Consider the following 25,618-nt stretch of genomic DNA (forward strand, 5'->3'; position numbering starts at 1 on the left):
CAAGTCAGAAACCTGGGATTCACTCCCTGTTCTTCCTTTTCTCTCATCTCCCATGTGTAGTCCCTCAGTATATGTCTTAAATCTGTCCACGGCTCTCATCTCCACTGACATCATTCTAGTTCAGGCCACCATTATCTCTTTTTTCTTTTTTTTTTTTTTTCTTTTTTTTTTGCGGTATTCAGGGCCTCTCACTGTTGTGGCGTCTCCCGTTGTGGAGCACAGGCTCCGGACGTGCAGGCTCAGTGGCCATGGCTCACGGGCCCAGCCACTCCGCGGCATGTGGGATCTTCCCGGACTGGGGCACGAACCCGTGTCCCCTGCATTGGCACACGGACTCTCAACCACTGCGCCACCAGGGAAGCCCTCACCATTATCTCTTACTTGAGTTACTGCAATAGCTTCTTAACTGTTTATTCTGTTTTTCCTCACGCTCCTGTTCTCAGACTATAGCTAGAGCAAAAATGTAAAAAATGACTGTGGTCCAGGTTACCCCTGTTTTAAAACCCTGCAATGGCTGCTAGTTGCACTTAACATCCATCTCATTACCATGGTCTGTAAGTCCCTACAAATCCACTCCTGCTTCTCTCCCTAGGCTCATCTCAAACCATGTTCCCCCTTTTATAGCTACACCAGTCTTTTGGCTCATGGAACACATAAGTTTTTTTTCCCCCTTTCAAGCCTTTGCACATGGATTTTGCCCCAGCTTGTCATTTCACATCACAGCTTAAATATTAGCTCTTCAGACAGGTCTTCCTTACTGATGCTTCCCCTTCCCTTGAATTCACTATCACAGCACATTGTTTGTTAACAGCCCTGCAGTTTTTAAATTGTACTTGTGTGTGTGTGTGTGTGTGTGTGTGTACATAACATACATACACCTACACATATTGTTTTAAACTATACAAAAGTTGCCTCTTGTTTCTAGACGAGCTCCTTGCCTGGCATGGGGGGCGTGCAGACAGTGTGTTGGGAGAGCGTGTCTCTTTCACCTAGGACTGTGCCTATGGCAGATAAAAGATGACTGAAAAACATTTCAATGAATAAACTAACAAAACCAGCAGGGAAATTTGGAAAAGATGGGGTGACATCTGATGAGTGCAAATTACCAGGTAGTCCAAGAAAGAAAGGGCATCACAGGTTGAGGAATAACCAGAGTGTACAAAAGCTCAGAGGCAAGAAGAGAGATGGTATGTTTGAAGATATTGATTGTATTCTTTAAAGAAAGACTGGTGGGATGTTGTGCATGGAGAGAAGATACTTTTATTTTTGCTTTGTTTCATGCTTAATTTTTAAAATATTTCTACTAAACAAAGCTTGGAAAATCAAATTTTCTTACCCTTTTAAACATTGTTTATTGCAATTTAATGGGACTGATTATTTTGAACATTTTAGATACTTTAAACAGATAAGACATATGCAAAAATAACAATTACAATACTTAAAAGTATTATATTTAAGCCTGTTATGAACTAGCAACACCATGAGTTTAATATATGTCTTCATTATTTCTTTACTTCTTCATAGATCTTCTAAATGTAATTGAAATGCTTATGTTTCCTGAGTCTAGAGGAATTGGGTTGGCAAACAGTTGGTTTTTGGACAGGGCACAGCCTGACTTCTTCTCACAAAGTGATTCAAACCTGAGTCCCTGGATATCTCACTGGGTCCCTTTTTGTAATTGGACTTGATGTTTCACATCAGCAGCACTGTTAAGCCCATGGTTTTTATGTGAGTCCGTCTGGTTGATGATGAGTTTTCCTCCAGATCAGGGTACTCTCTGCTTTGCGTGGCCGGCGTTACATAGTCCTCCACCATGTCATTATTATACACTGATCTGCTATATTAGGAAACATACAGATGCCTCATTACTATCTTATTGTAATTTGTCAAGTTATCCAACGGTTTCTTCTCCTAGCAGATGTGATCTGAACAGATAGCCAGATTTCTAATGACCATTGACACCCATCAGTCCTTTCTGGAACAGTTTCTATTCTTTTGGCTTACTCATAGTTTCCTGTATTTACCCATTGCTATTGGTACAGATAGACACAAATAATACTTTTATAGAGAGATAAATACATAGAAGAAATCAAATATCCAAGTATTTTAATAATCCTTACTTATTAAAGTCAATAAAATAAATTAAGCATCCAATTATAGTTATTCTTATTTTAGATTTCAACTTCATTTTTGTACATTTTATATTAACTCAGCATTAAAAAGTTATGGCTTCCACAAAGTTATATAAAATTATTATAATTATTATCCTCTTCATTGTCTTAACTTTTATTGCTACTGAAGTTCCGACATCACAATTGATATCACAACTTGTCTAGTAGGACCTGCTTTAAACTGGCTTCTCTTTCCTTTCAGCATTATCCCTACCATCCTTGAAGGTATCCTGGTTGTCTGGCAGTAAGACATTTCAGACCTGAGTTTTCCTTGCCCCAAGGCATAGAATTCACTGCTTTCTTCTAGCAGAAAACGGTGTTAGCCACCAAAACCTAAGTGCTAGGTTTGCATTTAATTATCAGTGTTGAAAAGAAAAAAAACAACTGCTATTGCCAGTGTTTAGACACTCTTAAGGACAGAGCTGGACCCAGTGTTCCTTGTTATTCACATTGATTTTTTCCAAATTCGTTTATTATACACTCTACCTATAGTAAGAGACTGATAAAATTTTAATGATTTTTCTAAAATTTGTCAAAAAATTAGGCAGTAGAAAGAGATTGGAGTCTATTGGGGGTGGCAAGTAAGTAGCATGGCATGAAATCAGGAAGGACTGCTTTAGCTGACTGTGTTGTATTATGAGTGTGCCAACAAAGGGTTGAGACAAGGAAGAAACATCAGTTTAGCAGTACGGAAAGAAGGGCATGCTGTGTTAGAGAACTGAGAGACCAGTGGCAGGAAAACCACCCAGGCCTCTGGGGTGGTCCAGTATGACCTGGTAGGTACTAGAAATAGAGTGGAGAGCTGGGTGAAGAGCCCTTGCTGAGATAAATGCCCTGGACTGCATGAACATTTGGATGTGATGGAGAGTTAGAGTTAAAGGTGAATTGAGTGTAGGATGCTGGGTGGACAGAAGAGCCATTAACTAATAGTGAATTCAGGAGGAGGAAAAGGTCAGATGGAGGGTGAGGAGGGAAAGAATAGGCTAATATTAAGGTAAAATTTGAGAAGCAGACATGTATAGATTATGTCTAACCCATGTTTATTCTACAATAAATGTGCTGAATGAATCAGATATTACTAATACTGCAGTGTATAGCACTACCAACACTATGATAAGTATATATTTTAGTTAATTCTCAAAACAAACTATGAAAAAGAGGTACTGTTTTTATTTATTTATTTATTTATTTATTTTGCGGTACGCGGGCCTCTCACTGTTGTGGCCTCTCCCGTTGTGGAGCACAGGCTCCAGACGCAGTCTCAGCGGCCATGGCTCACGGGCCCAGCCGCTCCGCGGCATGTGGGATCTTCCCGGACCGGGGCAGGAACCCATGTCCCCTGCTTTGGCAGGCGGACTCTCAACCACTGCGCCACCAGGGAAGCCCTTTTTTAAAAAATTATTTATTTATTTATTTTGAGGTACTGTTTTTATAACAATTGTGCTTATGAGAAAAACACAGGCTCACAGAGATTAAGTAATTGACCTGAAGTCACAGTGCTAGTACATGGCAGAGACATACTCAAACCCAGACCTCTCTGACCTCACAGCCCTAACCAAGAAAGGAATGAAACTGACAGGGAAGAATCAAAGTGATAGGGGTTCTGGGGAGGTTATCAAGAAACAGTGTGTTATAGAAGCCCAGGGAAAAAGCAGCTTTTAAGTCAGCCCACTTGTAGTCCAGTGACCAAGTGAAGGAAACTTAAGCAGTAGACTTGATAAGTCATTGATGAATTTGAGAGACAGTGTTAGGAGAGTGGGGTGGAAGCCACTTCACTAAAAGTACAGAGTGCCTGGGAGTATGAGGGGTCGCAGTAGGAGTAGACTCTTCCTTCAGCAATGTTCAGGGTGAGTGAGAGTAGGGAAGGAAAGATGAGCTAAAGTGGAAAGCTTAATGCAAAGACTCTTTAGTGCCAGATAACTGAAGTGTCTAAATGGCTAAAGTGTCGGCTATGTGCCCAACACTAACTGCCATACTTGTACAACCTCATTTATTCTTCCCAACAATTTTTTGAGGTAGGTACTAGATCAACCCCCATGGAAGGTGAGGAAACAGACTGAAGCCCAGAGGATAAGGTATTCATTCAAGGTCACACAGCTAGCAAGTACCAGGCTGCCCATGTTAAACAGAATTTGTTTTGGCCAGTAACATTGTAGAGGGTTTTCAAATTGTATCTATCAGGACTTGAAACTGTGGTTATTAAAGTAAAAAGCCCTCGCCTCCAACTGTAATAAAAGCAGAGAGCTGCCGATCATCGCTGCCTTATTGCCATACATACGAAAGACAGAGAACAAAATCAATTTTACCAAACTTAGAGGCACTTTAGGTGGTTAACCTCAGGTTAACCTCAGGAGGAGGGTTCCCTCTTTGAAGCTGCATTTCAGCAACCCTTCTGAGAACAAAAGAGAATCAAAGAAGTATCCTTGAATTCATTCTCCTGATGCCCTATAACTCCTGGAAGAACATGTTCATAAGGACCAAGTTTCAGTGAATATTAAAAGACTGGTGGGGCTTCCCTGGTGGCTCAGTGGTTAAGAATCCGCCTGCCAATGCAGGGGACATGGGCTTGAGCCCTGGTCCGGGAAGATCCCACATGCCGCAGAGCAACTAAGCCCACGCGCCACAACTACTGAAGCCTGCGTGCCTAGAGCCCATGCTCTGCAACAGGAAAGGCCACCGCAATGAGAAGCCCACACACTGCAATGAAGAGTAGCCCCCGCTCACCGCAACTAGAGAAAGCCCGCACACAGCAATGAAGACCCAAAGCAGCCAAAAATAAATACAAATAAAATAAAAATTTTTAAAAAGACTGGTGAATTTCTTTACATATCCTGAGTTTAAGCATTTAAAGGACGTGAATAAAATCCTAAATGTTTGACCGTTGCCATTGAAAATACTGGGACAGTGAATTGAAAGGAGGGTATGAACTCATACCTTTTATAGGACAGGGAGGGTCCATTGGGCTTTCTCCTGAGTTTTTAGCTATGGCACATGCCTTTGACTTGGGAACAGGCTGAGGTTCCACTAAATTACTTTAACATTGCCAGCAGAAGAGAATCACCTGATAGAATGGTCCGTTCTTCTTCCTTTGGTAATGCCAGCAATAGATAACTCCAAGGTCTCCTTCAAGTAGACTTTTGAGTTTATGGGTTTACAAAGTATTCCTGAACTCTGAGTCCATTTTTCTTTGTCATCCAGCTGCAGGAAACAAACAAGTTTCATGATCCCTGAAATTAGCCACCAACTTAAGACAAAAGATAATTCTGGAACTGCCACTCAGCATGCTATACCTGTTCTGCTGCCTCTATAAAGCAAGCCTTTTTAATGTAATTATATGACTAGTCCATCTATTGCTAAAATGATGAGGACAGCCTGGATTGATTTATTTTTCCTGCTTTAACTTAGCAACCAGTATACTTTATTGTAGCATTTCCCAAAACAGATTCTGCAGAAATCCACCCTAAGATAATCTATGCAGAAGGAACCTGTGAGTAAATATATTGGGGAAATTCTGCTAGCAGATCTTTCCTGCTCCCACCCCTACCTTCTTTTGATTACAATTTATGGTAGTATATTAAAGGTTTTCCAAAACCTTTCATTTTCCAGTTTATATTTGCCAGTTTTCCAAAACTGGCATTTCATAGTCATGTACCATAGAACTGAGCTTTCTATGTAGCACTTTTTTAAACCACAGAACCACTTTGGGAAATGCTGACATAGTTGTTCAGAGCTTTGAGGTCAACTCCCAGCTTCTATGTATTCAGCTTTTTTAGAGTCCATATATAAGTGAGGTCATGCAGGTTTTTTTCTTTCTGTGTCTTGCTACCATGGGCAGGGAGGTGGGGGAAATGGGAATGCGTTGGTCCAAGGATACAAAGTTGAAGTTATGTAGGATGAATAAGTCTAGAGGTCTAATGCATAGCATGATGAATACGAGAAGTTTGCTGAAGATTTCAGGTGGTCTCATCACAAAAAAAAAAAAAAAGGGAAAAAAATGGTACCTTATGTGAGGAGAAGGCTATGTTAAAATTAACTTGACTGTAGTTATCATTTCACTATGTATATGTATATCAAATCATCATGTTGTACACCTTAAATATATACAATTTTTATTTTACAAAATGATTTTTTTAAAAGAGCTTCGGGGTCAAGATCTAGGTGAACTTGGGCAAGCTATCTCCCCTTCCTGACCACTTGTTTCCTTAATTGTAAAGTAGGGTAAGAATATATTTCTTTGAGGAATTTGACAGTTTAACATAGCACTGCACATAGTAACCATTCAGGAAATTGTAGCAGTTTCTGCAACTAGCTGATGTTCACACTGCATCAGTGCCCAGCATGGGTTAACAACTCTTCCTTTTGGAAAGCTGATGTAACATAACCTGGATTTGTAACAGAATTTATCTGATTAGTCTCTACCACAAAAGTACAAATGAAAGTTTAAAATTTAACAGTTTGGAAGAATCTCCTGTCTCTAAGGGGCTCCTACAGGTTGTCCAACATTGAGATGCAGCTGTGTGATTAGTATTGATTAGTCAATGTAATGTAGAAAGAACTTGGTAATTTACCCAAGCTCTCAGATAATTAATGGAGACTGTGAATTAAGAACTAACTTGTTTCACCAGGTGGGACTTTGCATTTAATCATTCTGTAGAAATTAATATCATCATTATTATTTAAATTATTATTCATTTATAAAATGCTTAATGCAAGTCACAGTCCTAAGCAGAACCTCCTTGGAAGTATCACGATTACCATGCAACTGAATTACCACCAACAGGGGTGGAGATGGCTGCTCATCTCAGGAAGCAGAATAGTATGTACATGGTTCAGAGAGCCTTTAGGACTGAAAAGGGACCCTGCCATCAGTGAACCAAGTTTCCATGTGACTTTTCTTGTCTTTTGCTCAAATGGCCTCTAATGGTAGAGAAGCTGGGCAATGAAGATTGGAAGTAGAAAAAAAAGAAAAAACATCTTGAGTGCATCCTATAGATTTATACCTAAATTAATTTGAATGTCACTAATACTGGACCAGACTTAAGTGAACCTTATGTCTACCCATGAAAATACTCTTGGTAAAAAAATTAATACAGTAGACAAGAATAGAATAGGAACTATTTAGTCTACTCAAGGAATAAATTATTACTGAACACTTTGGGTATACAATATGAGAATTGCTGATGTTCCTGGACTACTAACAGTTTGCATATAATAGATCTCCCTGGGGAGAGGAACCAAGATGGTGGAGTAGAAGGATGTGGTCTCACTCGCTCTTGCGAGAACACCAGAATCACAGCTACCTGCTGGACAGTCATCCACAGGAAGACACTGGAACTCACCAAAAAAGATACCCCACATCCAAAGACAAAGGAGAAGCCACAATGAGACGGTAGGAGGGTCGCAATCACAGTAAAATCAAATTCCAAAACTGGTGGGTGGGTGACTCACAGACTGGAGAACACTTATACCACAAAAGTCCACCCCCTGGAGTGAAGGTTCTGAGCCCCACGTCAGGCTTCCCAACCTGGAGGTCCGGCAACGGGAGAAGGAATTCCTAGAGAATCAGACTTTGAAGCCTAGTGGGAATTGACTGCAGGACTTCGACGGGACTGGGGGAAACAGACTCCACTCTTGGACGGCACACACAAAGTAGTGTGCACATCGGAACCCAGTGGAAGGAGCAGTGACCCCAGGAGAGACTGAACCAGACCTACCTGCTAGTGTTGGAGGGTCTCCTGCAGAGGTGGGTGCAGGGGGCTGTGGCTCACTGGCAGCAGAAGTTCTGGGAAGTACTCCTTGCCACGAGCCCTCCCAGAGTCCGCCATCAGCCCCACCAAAGAGCCCAGGTAGGTTCCAGTGTTGGGTTGCCTCAGGCCAAACAACCAACAGGGAAGGAACCCAGCCCCACCCATCAACAGTCAAGTGGATTCGTTTGACTGAGCTCTGCCCAGCAGAGCAACAGTCAGCTCTACCCACCACCAGTCCCTCCCATCAAGCCTCTTAGATAGCCTCATCCACCAGAGGGCAGACAGCAGAAACAAGAAGAACTACAATCCTGCAGCCTGTGGAACAAAAACGACATTCACAGAAAGACAGACAAGATGAAAAGGCAGAGGGCTATGTACCAGATGAAGGAACAAGATAAACCCCCAGAAAAACAACTAAATGAAGTGGACATAGGCAACCTTCCAGAAAAAGAATTCAGAATAATGATAGTGAAGATGATCCAGGACCTCGGAAAAACAATGGAGGCAAAGATCAAGAAGGTGCAAGAAATGTTTAACAAAGACCTAGAAGAATTAAAGAACAAACAGAGATGAACAATACAATAACTGAAATGAAAACTACACTAGAAGGAATCAAGAGCTGAACAACTGAGGCAGAAGAACAGATAAGTGACCTGGAAAACAGAATGGTGGAATTCACTGCTGCGGAACAGAATAAAGAAAAAAGAGTGAAAAGAAATGAAGACAGCCTAAGAGACCTCTGGGACAACATTAAATGCAACGACATTCGCATTATAGGGGTCCCAGAAGGAGAAGAGAGAAAGGACCCGAGAAAATATTTTTGAAGAGATTATAGTCGAAAATTTCCCTAACATGGGAAAGGAAATAGCCACCTAATTCCAGGCAGCACAGCGAGTCCCATACAGGATAAACCCAAGGAGAAACTGGCCGAGACACATAGTAATCAAATTGGCAAAAATTAAAGACAAAGAAAAATTATTGAAAGCAGCAAGGGAAAAATGAAAAATAACATACAAGGGAACTCCCATAAGGTTAACAGCTGATTTCTCAACAGAAACTCTACAAGCCAGAAGGGAGTGGCATGATATACTTAAAGTGATGAAAGGGAAGAACCTACAACCAAGATTACTCTACCCGGCAAGGATCTCATTCAGATTCGATGGAGAAGTCAAAGGCTTTACAAACAAGCAAAAGCAAAGAAAATTCAGCACCACCAAACCAGCTCTACAACAAATGCTAAAGGAACTTCTCTAAATGGGAAACACAAGAGAAGAAAAGGACGTACAAAAACAACCCCAAAACAATTAAGAAAAGCCATAGGAACATACATATCGATAATTACCTTAAACGTGAATGGATTAAATGCTCCAACCAAAGACACAGGCTTGCTGAATGTATACAAAAACAAGACCCCTGTATATGCTGTCTACGACCCACTTCAGACCTAGGGACACATACAGACTGAAAGTGAGGGGATGGAAAAAGATATTCCATGCAAATGGAAATCAAAAGAAAGCTGGAGAAGCTATACTCATATCAGATAAAATAGACTTTAAAATAAAGAATGTTACAAGAGACAAGGAAGGACACTACATAATGATCAAGGGATCAATCCAAGAAGAAGATATAACAATTATAAATAAATATGCACCCAACATAGGAGCACCTCAATACATAAGGCAACTGCTAACAGTTATAAAAGAGGAAATCAACAGTAACACAATAATAGTGGGGGACTTTAACACCTCACTTACACCAATGGACAGATTATCCAAAATGAAAATAAATAAGGAAATGAAAGCTTAAATGACACAATAGACCAGATAGATTTAATTGATATTTATAGGATATTCCATCCCAAAACAGCAGATTACACTTTCTTCTCAAGTGCGCACAGAACGTTATCCAGGATAGATCACATCTTGGGTTACAAATCAAGCCTCAGTAAATTTAAGAAAATTGAAATCATATCAAGCATCTTTTCTGACCACAATGCTATGAGATTAGAAATGAATTACAGGGAAAAAAATGTAAAAAACACAAACACATGGAAGCTAAACAATACATTACTAGATAACCAAGAGATCACTGAAGAAATCAAAGAGGAAATCAAAAAATACGTAGAGACAAATGACAATGAAAACACGATGATCCAAAACCTATGGGATGCAGCAAAAGCAGTTCTAAGAGGGAAGTTTATAGCTATACAAGCCTACCTCAAGAAACAAGAAAAATCTCAAGAGAAATCACAGAGGATACTAAAAATGCCACCAGAAAACTACTAGAGCTAATCAATGAATTTGGTAAAGTTGCAGGATACAAAATTAATGCACAGAAATCTCTTGCATTCCTATTCACTAATGATGAAAAATCTGAAAGAGAAATTATGGAAACACTCCCATTTACCATTGCAACAAAAAGAATAAAATACCTAGGAATAAACCTACCTAGGGAGACAAAAGACCTGTATGCAGAAGACTATAAGACACTGATGAAAGAAATTAAAGATGATACCAACAGATGGAGAGATATACCATGTTCTTGGATTGGAAGAATCAATATTGTGAAAATGACTATACTACCCAAAGCAATCTACAGATTCAATGCAATCCCTAACAAATTACCAATGGCATTTTTTACAGAACTAGAACAAAACATCTTAAAATTTGTATGGAGACACAAAAGACCCCAAATAGCCAAAGAAGTCTTGAGGGAAAAAATGGAGCTGGAGAAATCAGACTCCCTGACTTCAGAATATACTGCAAAGCTACAGTAATGAAGACAATATGATACACAAAAACACAAAAACAGAAACAGATCAATGGAACAAGATAGAAAGCCCAGAGATAAACCCATGCACCTATGGTCAACTAATCTATGACAAAGGAGGCAAAGATATACAATGGAGTAAAGACAGGCTCTTCAATAAGTGGTGCTGGGAGTACTGGACAGCTACATGTAAAAGAATGAAATTAGAAGACTCCCTAACACCATACACAAAAATAAACTCAAAATGGATTTGAGACCTAAATGTAAGCCCAGACACTATAAAACTCTTAGAGGAAAACATAGGAAGAACACTCTTTGACATAAATCACAGCAAGATCTTTTTTGATCCACCTCCTAGAGTAAAAGAAATAAAAACAAAAATAAACAAATGGGACCTAATGAAACTTCAAAGCTTTTGCACAGCAAAGGAAACTATAAACAAGACCAAAAGACAACCCTCAGAATGGAAGAAAATATTTGCAAATGAATCAACGGACAAAGGATTAATCTCCATAATATATAAACAGCTACTGCAGCTCAGTATTAAAGAAACAAACAACCCAATCCAAAAATGGGCAGAAGACCTAAATAGACATTTCTCCAAAGAAGACATACAGATGGGCAAGAAGCACATGAAAAGCTGCTCAACATCACTAATTATTAGAGAAATGCAAATCAAAACTACAATGAAGTATCACCTCACAGCAGTCAGAATGGGCATCATCAGAAAATCTACAAACAACAAATGCTGGAGAGGGTGTGGAGAAAAGGGAACCCTCTTGCACTGTTGGTGGGAATGTAAATTGATACAGCCACTATGGAGAACAGTATGGAGGTTCCTTAAAAAACTAAGAACAGAATTACCATATGATCCAGCAATCCCACTACTGGGCATATACCCAGAGAAAACCATAATTCCAAAAGACACATGCACCCCAATGTTCATTGCAGCACTATTTACAACAGCCAGGTCATGGAAGCAACCTAACTGCCCATCGACAGACAAATGGATTAAGAAGTTGTGGTACATATATACAATGGAATATTACTTAGCCATAAAAAGGAATGAAATTGAGTCATTTGTTGATACGTGGATGGATCTAGAGACTGTCATACAGAGTAAAGTAAGTCAGAAAGAGAAAAACAAATATCGTATATTAACGCATGTATGTGGAACCTAGAAAAATGGTACAAATGAACCGATTTGCAGGGCAGAAGTTGAGACACAGATGTGGAGGACAAACGTATGGACACCAAGGGGGGAAAACGCGGTGGGGTGGGGATGGTGGTGTGCTGAACTGGGCGATTGGGATTGACATGTATACACTGATGTGTATAAAATTGATGACTAATAAGAACCTGCAGTATAAAAAAAACAAAACAAAAAACCCAACAACTAATACTAAACTTTCTTTGGATTATTTGTATGGAAATATGTTAATATAAATGTTTCAGACATTACATGAAATTTCTAAAAATCTTATATGTTCTGGTATAATGTTATAAGTCATAATTCTAGTTATTACTTTAAAATGTATATCTCAGAAATAACTAAATTTCCTTGTCAATTGCATTATTATGAACTTTCATCAAATCTTTAACCATGGTCATTTTTAAGTCTTTTGTCATTTACAGAGAGTTCTGGGTATACTCTGATGCTTTTGCAAAAATGTTCCTATAAAAGGGTTTCATCTTCAAGGAATTCATGCAAAAGACTCTGACAAGTACAGGTGTCTGGTAACTGACTATACTGCTGAACTGAATGAATAAGCATTTTCAGAACTCTAATGAGAAACTGATGAATTAATAAAAGTGCTAACAAAAGATCAAGATAAAAAAACAAATTAGTTACATGGGACTGAGTGAACTGATGAGGATGATTATAATTTTTGTGACTTTCTGTTTGAATTTTTTTAAAAAAAGGAAAGGTAAATAGAAAAAAAGATCTCCCTGCCAATTTTTTAAGTTTATTGTACTAAAACCCAAATCCAGTTTTTTTCATAATTGGTTTTCCTTTAAATTAGTTTGGATAAATGGGGCTTTATTGTACAGTTATTCCTAAGTGGTTAAATTGATTATAGACTACAAATAGTCCATGCAAAACTACTACCAGATTTCAGTTTTAAAAGAGTGCCCTGAGGGCTTCCCTGGTGGCGCAGTGGTTGAGAGTCCGCCTGCCGATGCAGGGGACACGGGTTCGTGCCCCGATCCCGGAAGATCCCACATGCCGCGGAGTGGCTGGGCCCGCGAGCCATGGCCGCGGAGCCTGTGTGTCCGGAGCCTGTGCTCCGCAACGGGAGAGGCCACAGCAGTGAGAGGCCCGCGTACAGCAAAAAAAAAAAAAAAAAAAAAAAGAGAGTGCCCTGAGATGACCATATTTACTCAACTCCAAGTATAGACTGCCATAGGTTTATCAATCATTTATTTTTTAGATGATTTTCCTGCTTTTTTCCAAACATGATGAGTATTTTGCACTTCATATGTCTACATGTGTGTTTAATATAGGAAATACCTGCTGAAAATTCTATTTAAATTGACTCTTTACTAGCTATAGAATTAGGAATTTTGATTACCAAGATACAACCTGAAGTCTAGGATGATATAAAGAAATTATGTTTATATTTGTTGGTGTGGTCTGTGGGCTTTAAAAAAAAATCCTCCTCTTCTTTCTCTTCCATTGTCACTTTTCAATATACCTTATTGTTTTCCCCTCATTTTCCTATACATTTAAATTTATTTTCATTGTTTTCAAACAGTGACTGAATACGTTATAGCTTTATCTCAAATTGCTCTCTCAGTTAAGTCTTCTCAATCACTTAACGTAAAATATGCCAGCATAATATATTTTTTAAAGCACATATTGAGCAGAACCAATGTGAATGCAACATCAATGAAGTAAGACTGGTCTCTGCTCTATTCTCAGAGACTGTAATTCAAAAAGTAGTTGACATTATTTGCAGTGGTTGACAGCCTCTTCTCAGACTGTTTGAATAAATTTGGGTATTAATATGCTTCCTGCCTATTTAGAGAGAATTACTGTTCTATCTGCCTCAGGAGACTGTTTTATTTCCAGATTTAACTCAGCACAATATGATGGGCCCCAACTTTTGAGTTAAGCATCCTTCTTTACAAAGCATGCCTTGATTTAATGAGCATGTGTTCAGCTCTCTCTGAGGTGCACACAGCAAGTATACACAGATCTAAGTGTCTCCTGAGAGCCTCAAGACACTTAGCCCCAAGATAAAAGAGGAAACATGCAAAGGAATTGCGTGGGATTGTGCAGTTTTTCCAAAGTTCCTAGAGAGCAGATGTGGTCTTAGGGTGGTAGAGGGATAGACATTCACTGAGCACCTGTAGGCACTTTGTATACATACATCTTCATCTTAACTTCTACAACAACCACATGAGGTGGAGTTACAGATGAGGAAACTAAAGATCAGAGAATTTAAATCACTCCCTCAAAGTCATTCTGCCAGTTTGTCAACGTAACAGTGCTTGGCACATAGCATGCACTCAAATGAATAGTTCTGAATATTGAATGAGTCTTTCAGGGAAGCAATTTTCAGCATGCACCAAGAGCCTCAAAAATGTGTATGTCCTTTGAACCAGCAGTTTAATCTCGAGGAATTATCAGAGATATGGACAAAGATTGTGTGTGTGTGCGTGTAAATGCAAGAAAGTAACTGCAGCCTCATTTTAAAAACAGAACTTTCCTAATAATTAGTGATGCTGAACATCTTTTCATGTATCTGTCGGCCATCTGTATGTCTTCTTTGGAAAAATGCCTATTCAGATCCTCTGCCCATTTTTTAATTTTTGTTTTTTATTGTTATTAAGTTGTATGAGTTCTTTATGTATTTTCTTTATTAATCCCTTATCAGATATATGATTTGAAAATACCTTGCTCTATTCAGTGAGTTGTCTTTTTTTTGTTGTTGGTGGTTTCCTTTAATGTGCAGAAGCTTTTTAGTTTAATGTAATCCCATTTGTTTAATTTTGCTTCTGTTTCCCTTGCCTGGGGAGACATATCCAGAAAGATACTGGTAAGACCAAAGTTAAAGAGCATACTGCCTATGTTCTCTTCTAGGATTTTTATGCTTTCAGGTCTTACATTCAAGTGTTTAATCCATTTTGAGTTGATTTTTGTGTATGGTATAATATAGTGGTCTAGTTTCATTCTTTTGCACGTGGCTGTCTAGTTTTCCCAGCACCATTTACTGCAGAGACAATCTTTTCTCTGTTGCATGTTCTTCACTCCCTTATTGTAGATTAATTTTTCATGTGTGTGTGGATTTGTTTCTCGGCTCTCAGTTCATTTCCAGTGATCTGTATGTCTGTTTTTCTGCCAGTACCATACTCTTTTGATTAAATATAACTTTGCGGTATAATTTTAAATCAGGGAGTGTGATACCTCCAGCTTTGTTCTTTGTTGTCAGGATTGCTTTGACCATCTGGGGTCTTTTGTGGTTCCATATAAATTTTAGGATTTTTTGTGCTAGTTCTGTGAAAAATGTCATTGGGATTGCATTTAACCTGTAAATTTCTTTAGGTAATGGATATTTTTAACAGTGTTAATTTAATTCTTCCAGTCCATGAGTATGGAATATCTTTCCATGTCTTTGTGTCTTCAGTTTCTTTCAACAGTGTCTTACAGTTGTCAGTGTGTAGATCTTTTACCTCCTTTGTTAAATTTATTCCTAGGTATTCTTTTTGTTGCAATGGTAAATGGAACTGTTTTCTTAATTCTACTGGTTATTAGGGAAATTTAAATTAAAATCACAATGAGATTTTACCTCATGCCCATTAGAATGGTTATTTTCAAAAAGGTGTTAGAGAGGGTGTGGAGAAAGGGAAACCCTCAGCACTGTTTTTGGGAATGTAAATTGGTACAGCCACTATGAAAAACAATATGGAGAGTCCTCAAAAAATTAAGACTAAACTACCATATGATCCAGCTATTCCATTTCTGGGTATTTATCTGAAGAATATGAAAACACTAATTCAAAAAGGTATATGCACCCCTGTGTTCACTGCAGCATTATTTATAAAAAGCCAAGATACGGAAACAACCTAAGAGCCTACTGATGGATGAATGGATAAAGAAGATATGGTGTGTGTGTGTGTGTGTATAGACAATGGAACTCAGCCATAAAAAAATGAAATCTTGCCATTTGTGACAACACGGATGGAACTTGAGGGTATTATGCTAAGTGAAATAAATCATAAAGAGAAATACAAATACAGTATGATTTCACTCATATGTGGAATATTTTTTAAGTTAAAATTAATTTTTTAAAAAATGAACAAGCCAAACAAAAGGAAAACAGACACGTAGATACAAAGAACAGAGTAGTGGTTACCAGAGAGGAAGGGGGTCGGAGGAGGATGAAATAGATAAAAAGGGGGTCAACAGTATGGTGACAGATGGAAACTAAGCTTTTGGTGGTGAGCACACTGCAGTGTATACAGAAGTTGAAATATAATGGTGTGCACGGAAGGAAGGATGGACACTTTTGGACACGCACCCAATATTGAAAAGGGAAATAATTGAATAAATTACAACAGTGTTATGTAGCCATTATAAACAGTATTTTCAAAGAATTTTCCATGGCATGGGAAAGTACCCACAATAGGATACAATATTAAATATATATAGTATAGCCGCAACCATGTTTTAGAAAAACATAGAAAAATTACTAGAATAAAATGTACCATAAATGTAAATGTGGTTATCTCTAAGCAATTGAATACTACATGATTTTATTGCCTTTTTATAGTAATATGTATTCTGAATTTTCTATAGTAAGTTGTTTTAGCTTGTAATAATGACAAGATGTTTTCTTTTGTATTATGGCTTTAAGAAATGCTTTGGGAACTGCTACACTGAAGCCTTCATTCCATACAGTTAATGCAGACTATCAATCTCAAATACAAGAAAATTCCCATGGAGAGCCAATATAACAGTGAGTAAGAGAACTGGCTCTTGAGCTGGGCTTCCTGAGTTCAAGACCTAGCTCTGCTCTTCACTTACTGTGGGATCCTTGGTGCACTGCTAGCCCTCTCTCTCTCTCTGTTGGTGCTCCCATTGGTAAAAATGGGATCAATGATGTGCCATCGCATAAGGCTGTTGTGAGGAGCAGATTTCAGTAAGTGCCTAGAACATAGTAGGTGGTCAGGCAACTGCTATTCTTGCATTGGATTTAAAAGCTATTTAACTTGTTATTTTTATACCTTGCAGTTGTTTATTTTAAGGCTGGTAACAACAGATTTTTTACCAACTTCCTCTTCGCTTTCGCTATAGCAAAAGCATTCCCCTTTTTGAATTTTGTTGTTGACTTAATTCATTGAATTCCTGGCACAATCTCTGGGTGAGATAGCTGGCTTCATTAGACACAGACTAAACCCTTAGTCATTTGGCAAGTTTAGAATTTGAAGACCTAGTTAGATCATGTAACAGCATCAGTCATGTGTCCAACCCTCTGCTAAGCCATGGAGAAATCATGAGAAGGGTGATATATTTTTCCTGCCTCTAAGCCAACCAACATTTATTGAGTCTCTCCTATGTGCCAGGGATTGCAAATACAAAAGTGAGAAAGGCCCAGCCCCTGCCTTCAAGGAGCTCACACTAGATACCCAGCAATTACATGCATTATGATAAATGCACCATTTGAGATAGACACAAGATAATGTGTATGTTGGGGGCAACAATGGTTTAGGGTGGGCTAGACATGACAGTCTTTCCTAGGAAAGGGGTCTGAAGTGTACTGAAGGACATAGGAGTAAGTGGGAAGGCTAAGGTGAGACTCAGAGTTCACACAGAGGTAGCAGCAAGCACAGAAGCATACAGGGAAAAGAGACATGACACTTCTGTGAAAAGTTAGGTAATTTGGCAAGGCGTGGGACGGGAGGTCGCTAGGGAGAGGAAAAATGGATGAGGTTCTAAGATGAGCTGAGAGTGAGGCAGGGCAGAGGTCTCAGTTTTTTCTTGGAAGCAGTGAGAAGATGGTAACAAATTTGCCTTTCTAAAAGTGTACTATAGAGGGCCTCCCTGGTGGCGCAAGTGGTTGAGAGTCCGCCTGCCGATGCAGGGGATACGGGTTCGTGCCCTGGTCTGGGAGGATCCCATATGCCGCGGAGCGGCTGGGCCCGTGAGCCATGGCCGCTGAGCCTGCGCGTCCGGAGCCTGCGCGTCCGGAGCCTGTGCTCCGCAACGGGGGAGGCCACAACAGTGAGAGGCCCGCATACCGCAAAAAAAAAAAAAAAAAAAAAAAAAAGTGTACTATAGAAATGTGTGGCAGATGAACCAGAAAAGGTGTGGGGACACCTAACAACAAAAGGCTGTTGCTATATCTCTGAAGGGAAGAAGGACTGGATCAATACAGAGATAATGAAGCTGGCAAAGAGGCCAGAGAGTAGAGAGCTGCATAGCAGGTGACTTGTAGTTGTATGTGGTGAAAGTAAGGGAGGAATCTGGACTGGACTCCCAGATTTCTGAATTGAGGAGCAAGCTGGGCAGATAGTGGAGTTATTGACTGAGCAGGGGACCCCAAAGGAAAAGCAGGTGTGATAATGGGGTCAGGTGTAGACATACCGAATTCAAGATGACTTTGGGTGACTCACCTGAAGTTGCCCAGTAAGAAAACATGGGTCTGGAGCCTCAGCAGCACAACCTAGAAAAAAGCAAAAATTTGGTCATTGAAGCCATGAGCTGAGTAGAATTGTCCTAGGGAGAGTCTGCAGAATGAGAAAGAGAAGAGGGCCAAGGACAGAACCCTGGAATTACAGCATTTGCAAGATATCAGAGAGAATAGAGCAAGCAAGCGGGAGACCCGAATCTAGAGTAGGAAGATTCAAGATTTCGGGAATGGTCAGCAGAGTGAAAGGGTGCCCTTGGGGAATATATAATCCAGCTGGGAAGTCATTGCATCTATGGGTGAAGAAATGAGGTAGGAGAGTTGCCCATGACTGTACCTGATCAATCACCCAAGAAGGATATAGACAGTTCTTACAAAGCTGAGAAGAGAATGTAATTGACCTGAACCTTGATAAAGGCGATGGGACTTCACTGAGCCTGAAATACAGGTAGAATTGAAACCAGGGGAGGACATTTCAACTGAGGTGATGAGATTTGTTCAGATCCATCCTCATGGCTGAAAATAACTGGAGGTGGATTTTTTATTGATAGTGGTCTGCAGTGTCATCACTGAATAATGAAGACAGCATTTGGTTCTCTTTTAGTTATAACAACTCTTGGTTAAACAGTATCATATAAAACTGGGTGCAGTGTTGATCTGACGTCTGTACAAGATTAAGAAAGTCATGACAGGAAAACAGTATGGCTCACACAAAGCGGATTCATTCTAGAAACACAGATGTGTCTCACTTTGAGGGCACCATGAGGGTCAGTTCCGATGGGGAGAAAACCCATCCTGGTTATATACCCTCTTGATTTTATGATAACTAATTCTAAAATCCCTTTGGCTTAATGCAGCTGTTCCTGGCTGTGGGGTTGCAGGTACCCTGCCCCATCTTTTCTCTAGCCTCTGGCGGCTACGCTGTGGGCATGTGGAAGGAAGCAGGAAGGGGAGGTTTTCTTGTGCCCTCCCCCAACTCCTCGGCACCGTCAGTCCCTTCACTGTCTTCTTCTTTCCCATTGGCCTGTTCCTTCTTGGGAGCACCTGGCTTGCAATGCAGCTTAGGCAATAACTCTTCATTTACCAAGAGGAATAGGTTTCTTTAGGACAGAAACAGTCAGGCATTACCTTGGGAAATAACCTATCAAAACCTATCTACGCTGGTGTTCTCACATAGTGATGGCTTTCCATGACCAACGCCACACCTGCAGAGAGGAAGGTACAGAATAAGGAAAAGGCATTGGGAAACCAGGTTCCAGTGCTAGCTATGTCACTTCCCTAGTGACATGATCTTATGGAAGCCCTGAACCTCACCTAGTCTCAGTCTTCTCAGTAGGATTTCTGTGACAATCAAATGAGACAATATTTGTAAAGATGCTTTATGATTGCAAAATGCTATTCAAATATGAAGCAGTGGTGATAGGCTATAATCATAACCATGATATGAAAGCAGATGGGAACCCAGATTTCTCCTCCTAAATCTGTTCTGAAGACCTAGACAGACCTTCCATTCCAACCCTTGCATTCAGCCAGTTTCTCCAGAGCCACATCTCCTCTGTTAATCTGTGCTGACTTATCCTGGCTCCAGCAGTGGTTGATGCAGCTGAGTAATAGTAAGCTAACTCCATTCTCCTCCCCTAGTGCAGAGTGGAAGCCCTTGAAATCCACCCCTAAAGAAGAAAAGTGGAAAACCATTTACAAAGTGCTTCCTCTGGGGCAGGCACTTTCTTTGCCTGAGATCCTTTTCCACAAACCACAGACTGTTCCCACAGAGGAGAAATGAGGAAGCCTTTGCAGCTGAGACCAGTGGAAATTACGTTTCTATTAAAAGCTGTCTGTGGCTAGATGTATCCATCCCAGGTACAAAGTTAAATGATGCAATAAAAACTTATTCAAAGACATAAAGCTATTATATAAAATGCCATTTAACCATCTGCCACTCAGCATTAACAAAATACAGCTATAAATCTCCTTTGGTTGTAATTTGGCAAGTTTCTAGGTCTCCATGGGTTATGCATCTGCCACTTCATCACTGTTGAATTCTCTTTTCCAGTCCTGGGATGTCAGGGATGCATAACCATTTGAAATGTGATGGTTTTCAACTTTCTCAGTATCCTCATTCATGAATCTGGGAGTGCTAAGTTCCTTCTGGGACAGGTTTCTGTCACTGTTTTTTACCTGCTGGCTAAGTACAGTGCTGAGGCCCCATATTTCATATACCTGAGATCAGAGGCAAAGAGGACCAACCAACCAGGCCATGGCTCGGGATTCAAGGTTGGGAACTGACATACCTCCTCTGAACTTTGAGACTGATCGATAGCTTCTTATGTGGGGCTATGCATGTAGGGGTGAAGGGGGTAAAATGGAAGGGAACAGTTGAAAGGAATACAGAGCATCATATCTGGAGAAGTTCTGTACTCCCAATTTTCCTGTGGTTGTCCATCTAAACCCCAGGTCAAGAGGAAATGCTCATATGATCCAGTTATGTCTCACTGAACTTGCCTAATTCTATGGACTTGTTAGAGTTTCCATCTACCTTTGCAAGCCAAGTCCTAAATTCAGATGGACCCCGCCTTTCTGAGCCTCACCAAACAGAATGCCGGTAGAATGGAAATGAGTGCTATCAGTGATGGGGCTGCGAAAGAAGCCTTCAGCACTTGCCCAGGTCCTACAGTCAGTGGGTATTCTTCCTAAAAGTGAGTCAGTCAGACCAAGTCAGAAGAAAAGTCGACTTGTTTCCTAGACACTCAAGGCCTTTCCAGAGTCTGACCCACCTTGCTTTTTCGGGGTGCTCAGCCTGGGCGGGGGTGTCACTGTAGGTCAGCCGAGCCGGCTTCTGATGTTCTTCCTGTCCCCTTTCAGGAAACAGCATCCTCCATTCAGCGGCCGACAGCGTGACCAGTGCAGTGCAGAAAGCGAGCCAGGCCTTGAACGAGCGCGGGGAGCGCTTAGGCCGCGCAGAGGAGAAGACGGAAGATATGAAGAACAGCGCCCAGCAGTTTGCAGAAACTGCACACAAGGTGGGTCCCGCAGCGTGGCCGAGGGCTTATCTCTGGGTTGTCAGGGAGCTTTGGTGCCCAGAACTTTATTTCGGTATGTTTCCCAGGTGGGAGGCACAAAGTCAAGCCTTTTTTTTTTTTTTTTTTGGCCCCTGTATACAGTTTCCTTCTGCTACTTAGTAAGTACCAGAGTTGGGAAGATTTCTTCTTGGACCTGTTTCTTTGGTTATCTCGTTTCTGCTGTCTTCATCCCTGTCTCTGACCCCGTATCTTTGGGAAATGTGGACCATCTTTACTTCCTACCCAGAAGTTTAAGGCTCAAGTTTCAGGGAACAGGATGGGGGTGGGGGTAGGACAGGTGTAAGAATATCCCTCCTCTGTTAGCCAGTGCTTGAAAGAGGACTGTGGGCTCTTGTGCTTACTTTTCCATGCTGTCCTTTTCTGGTCATGAGCCTCGCATCCTGTGTTCTTATCTCTTTACTATATAAAAAGCAAATTCTAGTCCCAGGGCACCTCAGGGCTAGTTTCCCCTGTGGAGGGGCCTTGGACCTCTAAGGTTGACCTGACTAGTGCAGAGCTGCCTGCAAAATTCCCACCTGCCTCTGGGTCCAGAGAATGGTGTTTTCCACATGCCTCAGGTGTACACATGCACATTCACACATGCACTGAAAATGTGCCTTTCAGAAGGGGAAGGGGGAGTTTTTATTGGCAGCCAGCTATCTAAGGCAGTCACAAACCAAAGGAAAGAGAAGCCCTGTTGGTCAGGTGATAAAAGAGGATTTATTACTGTTCTTGTACTTTGGATCAAAGGGCAGCTCCTTTCTGGCTAGTGATTTGAATTTAGGTTTCCAGAAAAAACTTTGGCTGATAATTGTTGGCATGTCAGACTCATGATCTGGCCTTTCAAGATAGGCTTTTCAGGTGACCTTTGGGGAAAAAAAAAATTAATTTGCTTCAAAAGAAAACCCTGCTTTTCCTGGGGAAACAAGAATGGACAACCTGAAAAGCAACGGGAAAAATCTCTCCAGCTCAGCCAGGCTGGCCCCTTCCCGAGGCTTAAGCCCAGGCCCGACTGCAGATCCAGATCTGAGTGGATGCATCCAGCCTGCCCTTCCTGCATCCCCTTTGCACAGACCTGTCTTGTTGTGTCATCAATTCCCTATCATGACAGTGTCTTACTGTACTGCTGCCTTAGGGGCCCATTTGGAGTTCAAACCTGGCTGAAAATGCAGGCAGCCCTGCTGGGGGCCAGAGCCTGTCTTGCTGCGGTTGTCACAGAGGGAGCAAGCTCAGAATTGTGGTTCCCCTCATCCCTTCTGCAGCCTTTGTGATATAGAAATAATGATGGAGTGGAGATGTTAGAATTCCTACCCAGCCTCATTTATAGCAACAGCAACTGTAGTGATTTAAAAGGGGGGTGGGCAGTGGAAGTCTGGGGGAACATTGAAAGTGTTGATTTGGAGAAGAGAAGACTACAGGAATTATTTTTTAATTGTCTTCAGGTCTGGGAAGGGCGATATTGCAGCAATTCTCTTTCGTGTCTTGTTATACAGAAGAGAGCACTCAGTGGTGCACTGATAACGTTCTGCTAAAATAAAAGTTCAGGTTAATGATTAGGCCATGAACCAGGTTACCAGGGAAGTCTGTGAAATCATTCTTCCTAATGCGGAGTAGACAATACCTGGAGGTCATCCATGTCACTGTCCGCCTCAGAGGAGGTCATACAAACACTGGGTTGGATAACCTAACCAGATGGCCAGAATTCTTGGCCCTGGTCACGCTGTTTCCCTGATACTGTGGCCAAGTTTGCTAGGTAGTTGGGAAGACCGTATGGTATGGTAGTTAACATCTTGTGTTTGATTTAGCAACTCCATGACCTTGGGCAGGGGCTTAATTTCTCTAAGCCCCGGTTTCCTCATCAGTAAAATAGGGCTAACTAATAATAGTACCTTTCTCTTGGGGTGTTGAGAGAATTGAATGCATTCAAACCTATAAATTGGTTAGCACAATACTTGGTGCATATAAACCTCAGTTAATATTAGTTATAATTGTTTCCATAAAAATGGTTTCTGTTGAGCCTGCTCCAATCCATCACATGATGAGCACTGTAGAGGGTTGGAGAAATGTGACTGAGGATCCCAGCACAGGGGTGGGGGGGACTGGTGGTGAAGATTTTGTGCCCTCCAAAGGGGGGTGGGAGGGCCTCCTGCTGAATGCTGACACTTTCTAAACACAGAGCAGCCCTTGCAAACAGGACCTGTCAGAACAGAAACTGATTAGGCCACCAAAGGCACAGGGGTCTCTGGCTTTGACCACTGGGAGGACTGGTGCCAGCCAGTTACCTATTTCCTTAGAGATGGACGCGGCAGGGGGCAGTCTCCACTTACTTTGGCTTCTCCTCTCCTGTGGGTGGCGTAAGGGTGGTGGGGAGGGCTTGCTAGTGTCTCTTAGTGTGTTTGAGGGAGTGGGAGAGAGACACAATAATAACCAGACTTGCAGTTTTCTAAAACTGCAAGTCTGGGATGTGTGCTTATGAATCACCAGCATGGGCAGGATTCCTCAGGAAGAGGTTGACCTCTTGAGATTAGGTGTGGCTATTTTCCCAGGGACCAGGACTCCTGATTTGTCCCACTAGTGTAGGCTGTCTGGGAAGATGTCATTTCACTGGCTGAGCCCCTACCACGCCTACTGGTGAGGAGAGAGTTCAGAGACGGAACCCAGGCCTTCCACCACTGCCTCCCCAAACATGCCTCTGTTGACTCATAAAGAGTGGGCTGTGTTTAGATGTCAAAACACAGTGCACTTGTTAGAGCCCTGACAGAGAAAGGCAGTGCTGGGTGACAGTTCCTCTGGGCTCCCTGGTTGAACAAGAGCATGCCACCTCAGCTGGAGAGTAGGGCACACCTTCCGGATTGCAATAGAAGAGGCTATCTCCGGCTTTCTCGATTTTCCCAGGACTCCTACAGCGACCCAGGTACATTAGTGAGTGGATCACCTTTGTGGGAGCCTGCCATCAAGACAAGTGGGAGCTTGGCTCCTGCGAGCCAATGGAAATGTGTCTGCACCCCTTCTCCCCCAGCTCTGTTCAGTCTGGCTTGGGAAGCGTGGTTCCTTCCTGAACTATGAGCTTGGTACAGTCTCAGACCTTAGGGAAGTCCAGCTCAGCCACAGAGCAGGCCTGCTCACTCTCCTCTGCTTCAGAAAGTACAACAGTGCTGTGTGCAGTGCTTTGACGCCTGCCTTGGCTGGTGAGTCAGCAGGCGAGAGGGATACCCACACCTAGGCATCCTCAGATGCTGTTTATTTCCCACAGAAAAGAACAGTGATCTGCCCTGTTTTTGCACAAGTGCACGTTTGTAGGGGAGGGAGTGGTGAGCGGCGTTTCCCTCACAGGCAGGGAATGGCTGCCTCTGTCCCTACCACGGTCATCTCCTCCCTGTGGGTCTGAGCTAGAAGGGACCTCAAGAGTCCAGGCCTCTTAAAAAATACCCCCTGTATGAGTAACAACTTTTTCTATTATTGTTGGTTTTTCTATTATTGTTATTATTTAGATGGAGTCACTTACACAGCTTTGAAAGAGAAAGCGTTCCATGAAACATTAAGAAAACAAAAATAGAGCAAAAGGAAGTTTTTAACTTCTCTTCTGTAGGAACTCTGACATCTACATTAATCCATAAGCATTTGAGTTGGAGATGATAGTTATAGACATGAGTTGGAGATGATAGTTATAGACATGAGGAAACTGAGGTACGGAGCAATTGTGACTTAGAGCTCAAGGTCATACAGCAGATTTGTAGCAGGGAAGCAACAGCAGCACGCCTTCCATATTCTAAAGCTTCTAACTCCCAGGAAGTTAAAGAAAAAACAAAACAAAACGAGGTAGCGTGGAAATGATGCGCCTTTACGCAAAAATACCTCAAATGGCAAAATGTCCAGTCCAGCTGTACTTCTGCAAAGCTGAACTGGCACGTCCCCGCCCGGCTGGGGCTCCCCTTAGCGCCAGTCCCAGCTGCACTGGAGAGGTAACCAGGGTCTGGTGTGAGAAGCAACAGGATCACTGCTGAGGATTAATGACTGGGTAAATTGGCAAAGCCCATTAGCTGAAGGTTAACAGCTGAGTGCATAACAGGACAGCAGCACTGATCAAATATTTATGGTTGGTATTTATGATGCACAACACTTAACAGCCCTGTGTTGATTTGAATGGTCCACGTTGCTAAATAATGTATTAAAACTAGAGACGGAGCAAGAAGTGGAGGCCATACAGTGGAGGGGCTCAGAGTGTGGCCAGGGAGTGG

General features: G+C 41.5%; 1 protein-coding gene across 5 annotated transcripts in view; it reads left to right on the forward strand.

Annotated features, from left to right (window-relative positions):
* Window positions 1-25,618, forward strand: part of STXBP6 (syntaxin binding protein 6) — a 271,989-nt gene that overhangs the window by 242,167 nt on the left and 4,204 nt on the right. For all 5 annotated transcript variants that reach the window (XM_060098185.1, XM_060098186.1, XM_060098188.1 and 2 more), the window contains one exon: window positions 21,184-21,341. In XM_060098185.1, the coding sequence (XP_059954168.1) occupies window positions 21,184-21,341 (158 nt within the window). The remainder of the gene's footprint in view (window positions 1-21,183; window positions 21,342-25,618) is intronic.

Source organism: Mesoplodon densirostris, chromosome 4 (assembly GCF_025265405.1).
Source record: "Mesoplodon densirostris isolate mMesDen1 chromosome 4, mMesDen1 primary haplotype, whole genome shotgun sequence".
Taxonomy (NCBI): domain Eukaryota; kingdom Metazoa; phylum Chordata; class Mammalia; order Artiodactyla; family Ziphiidae; genus Mesoplodon; species Mesoplodon densirostris.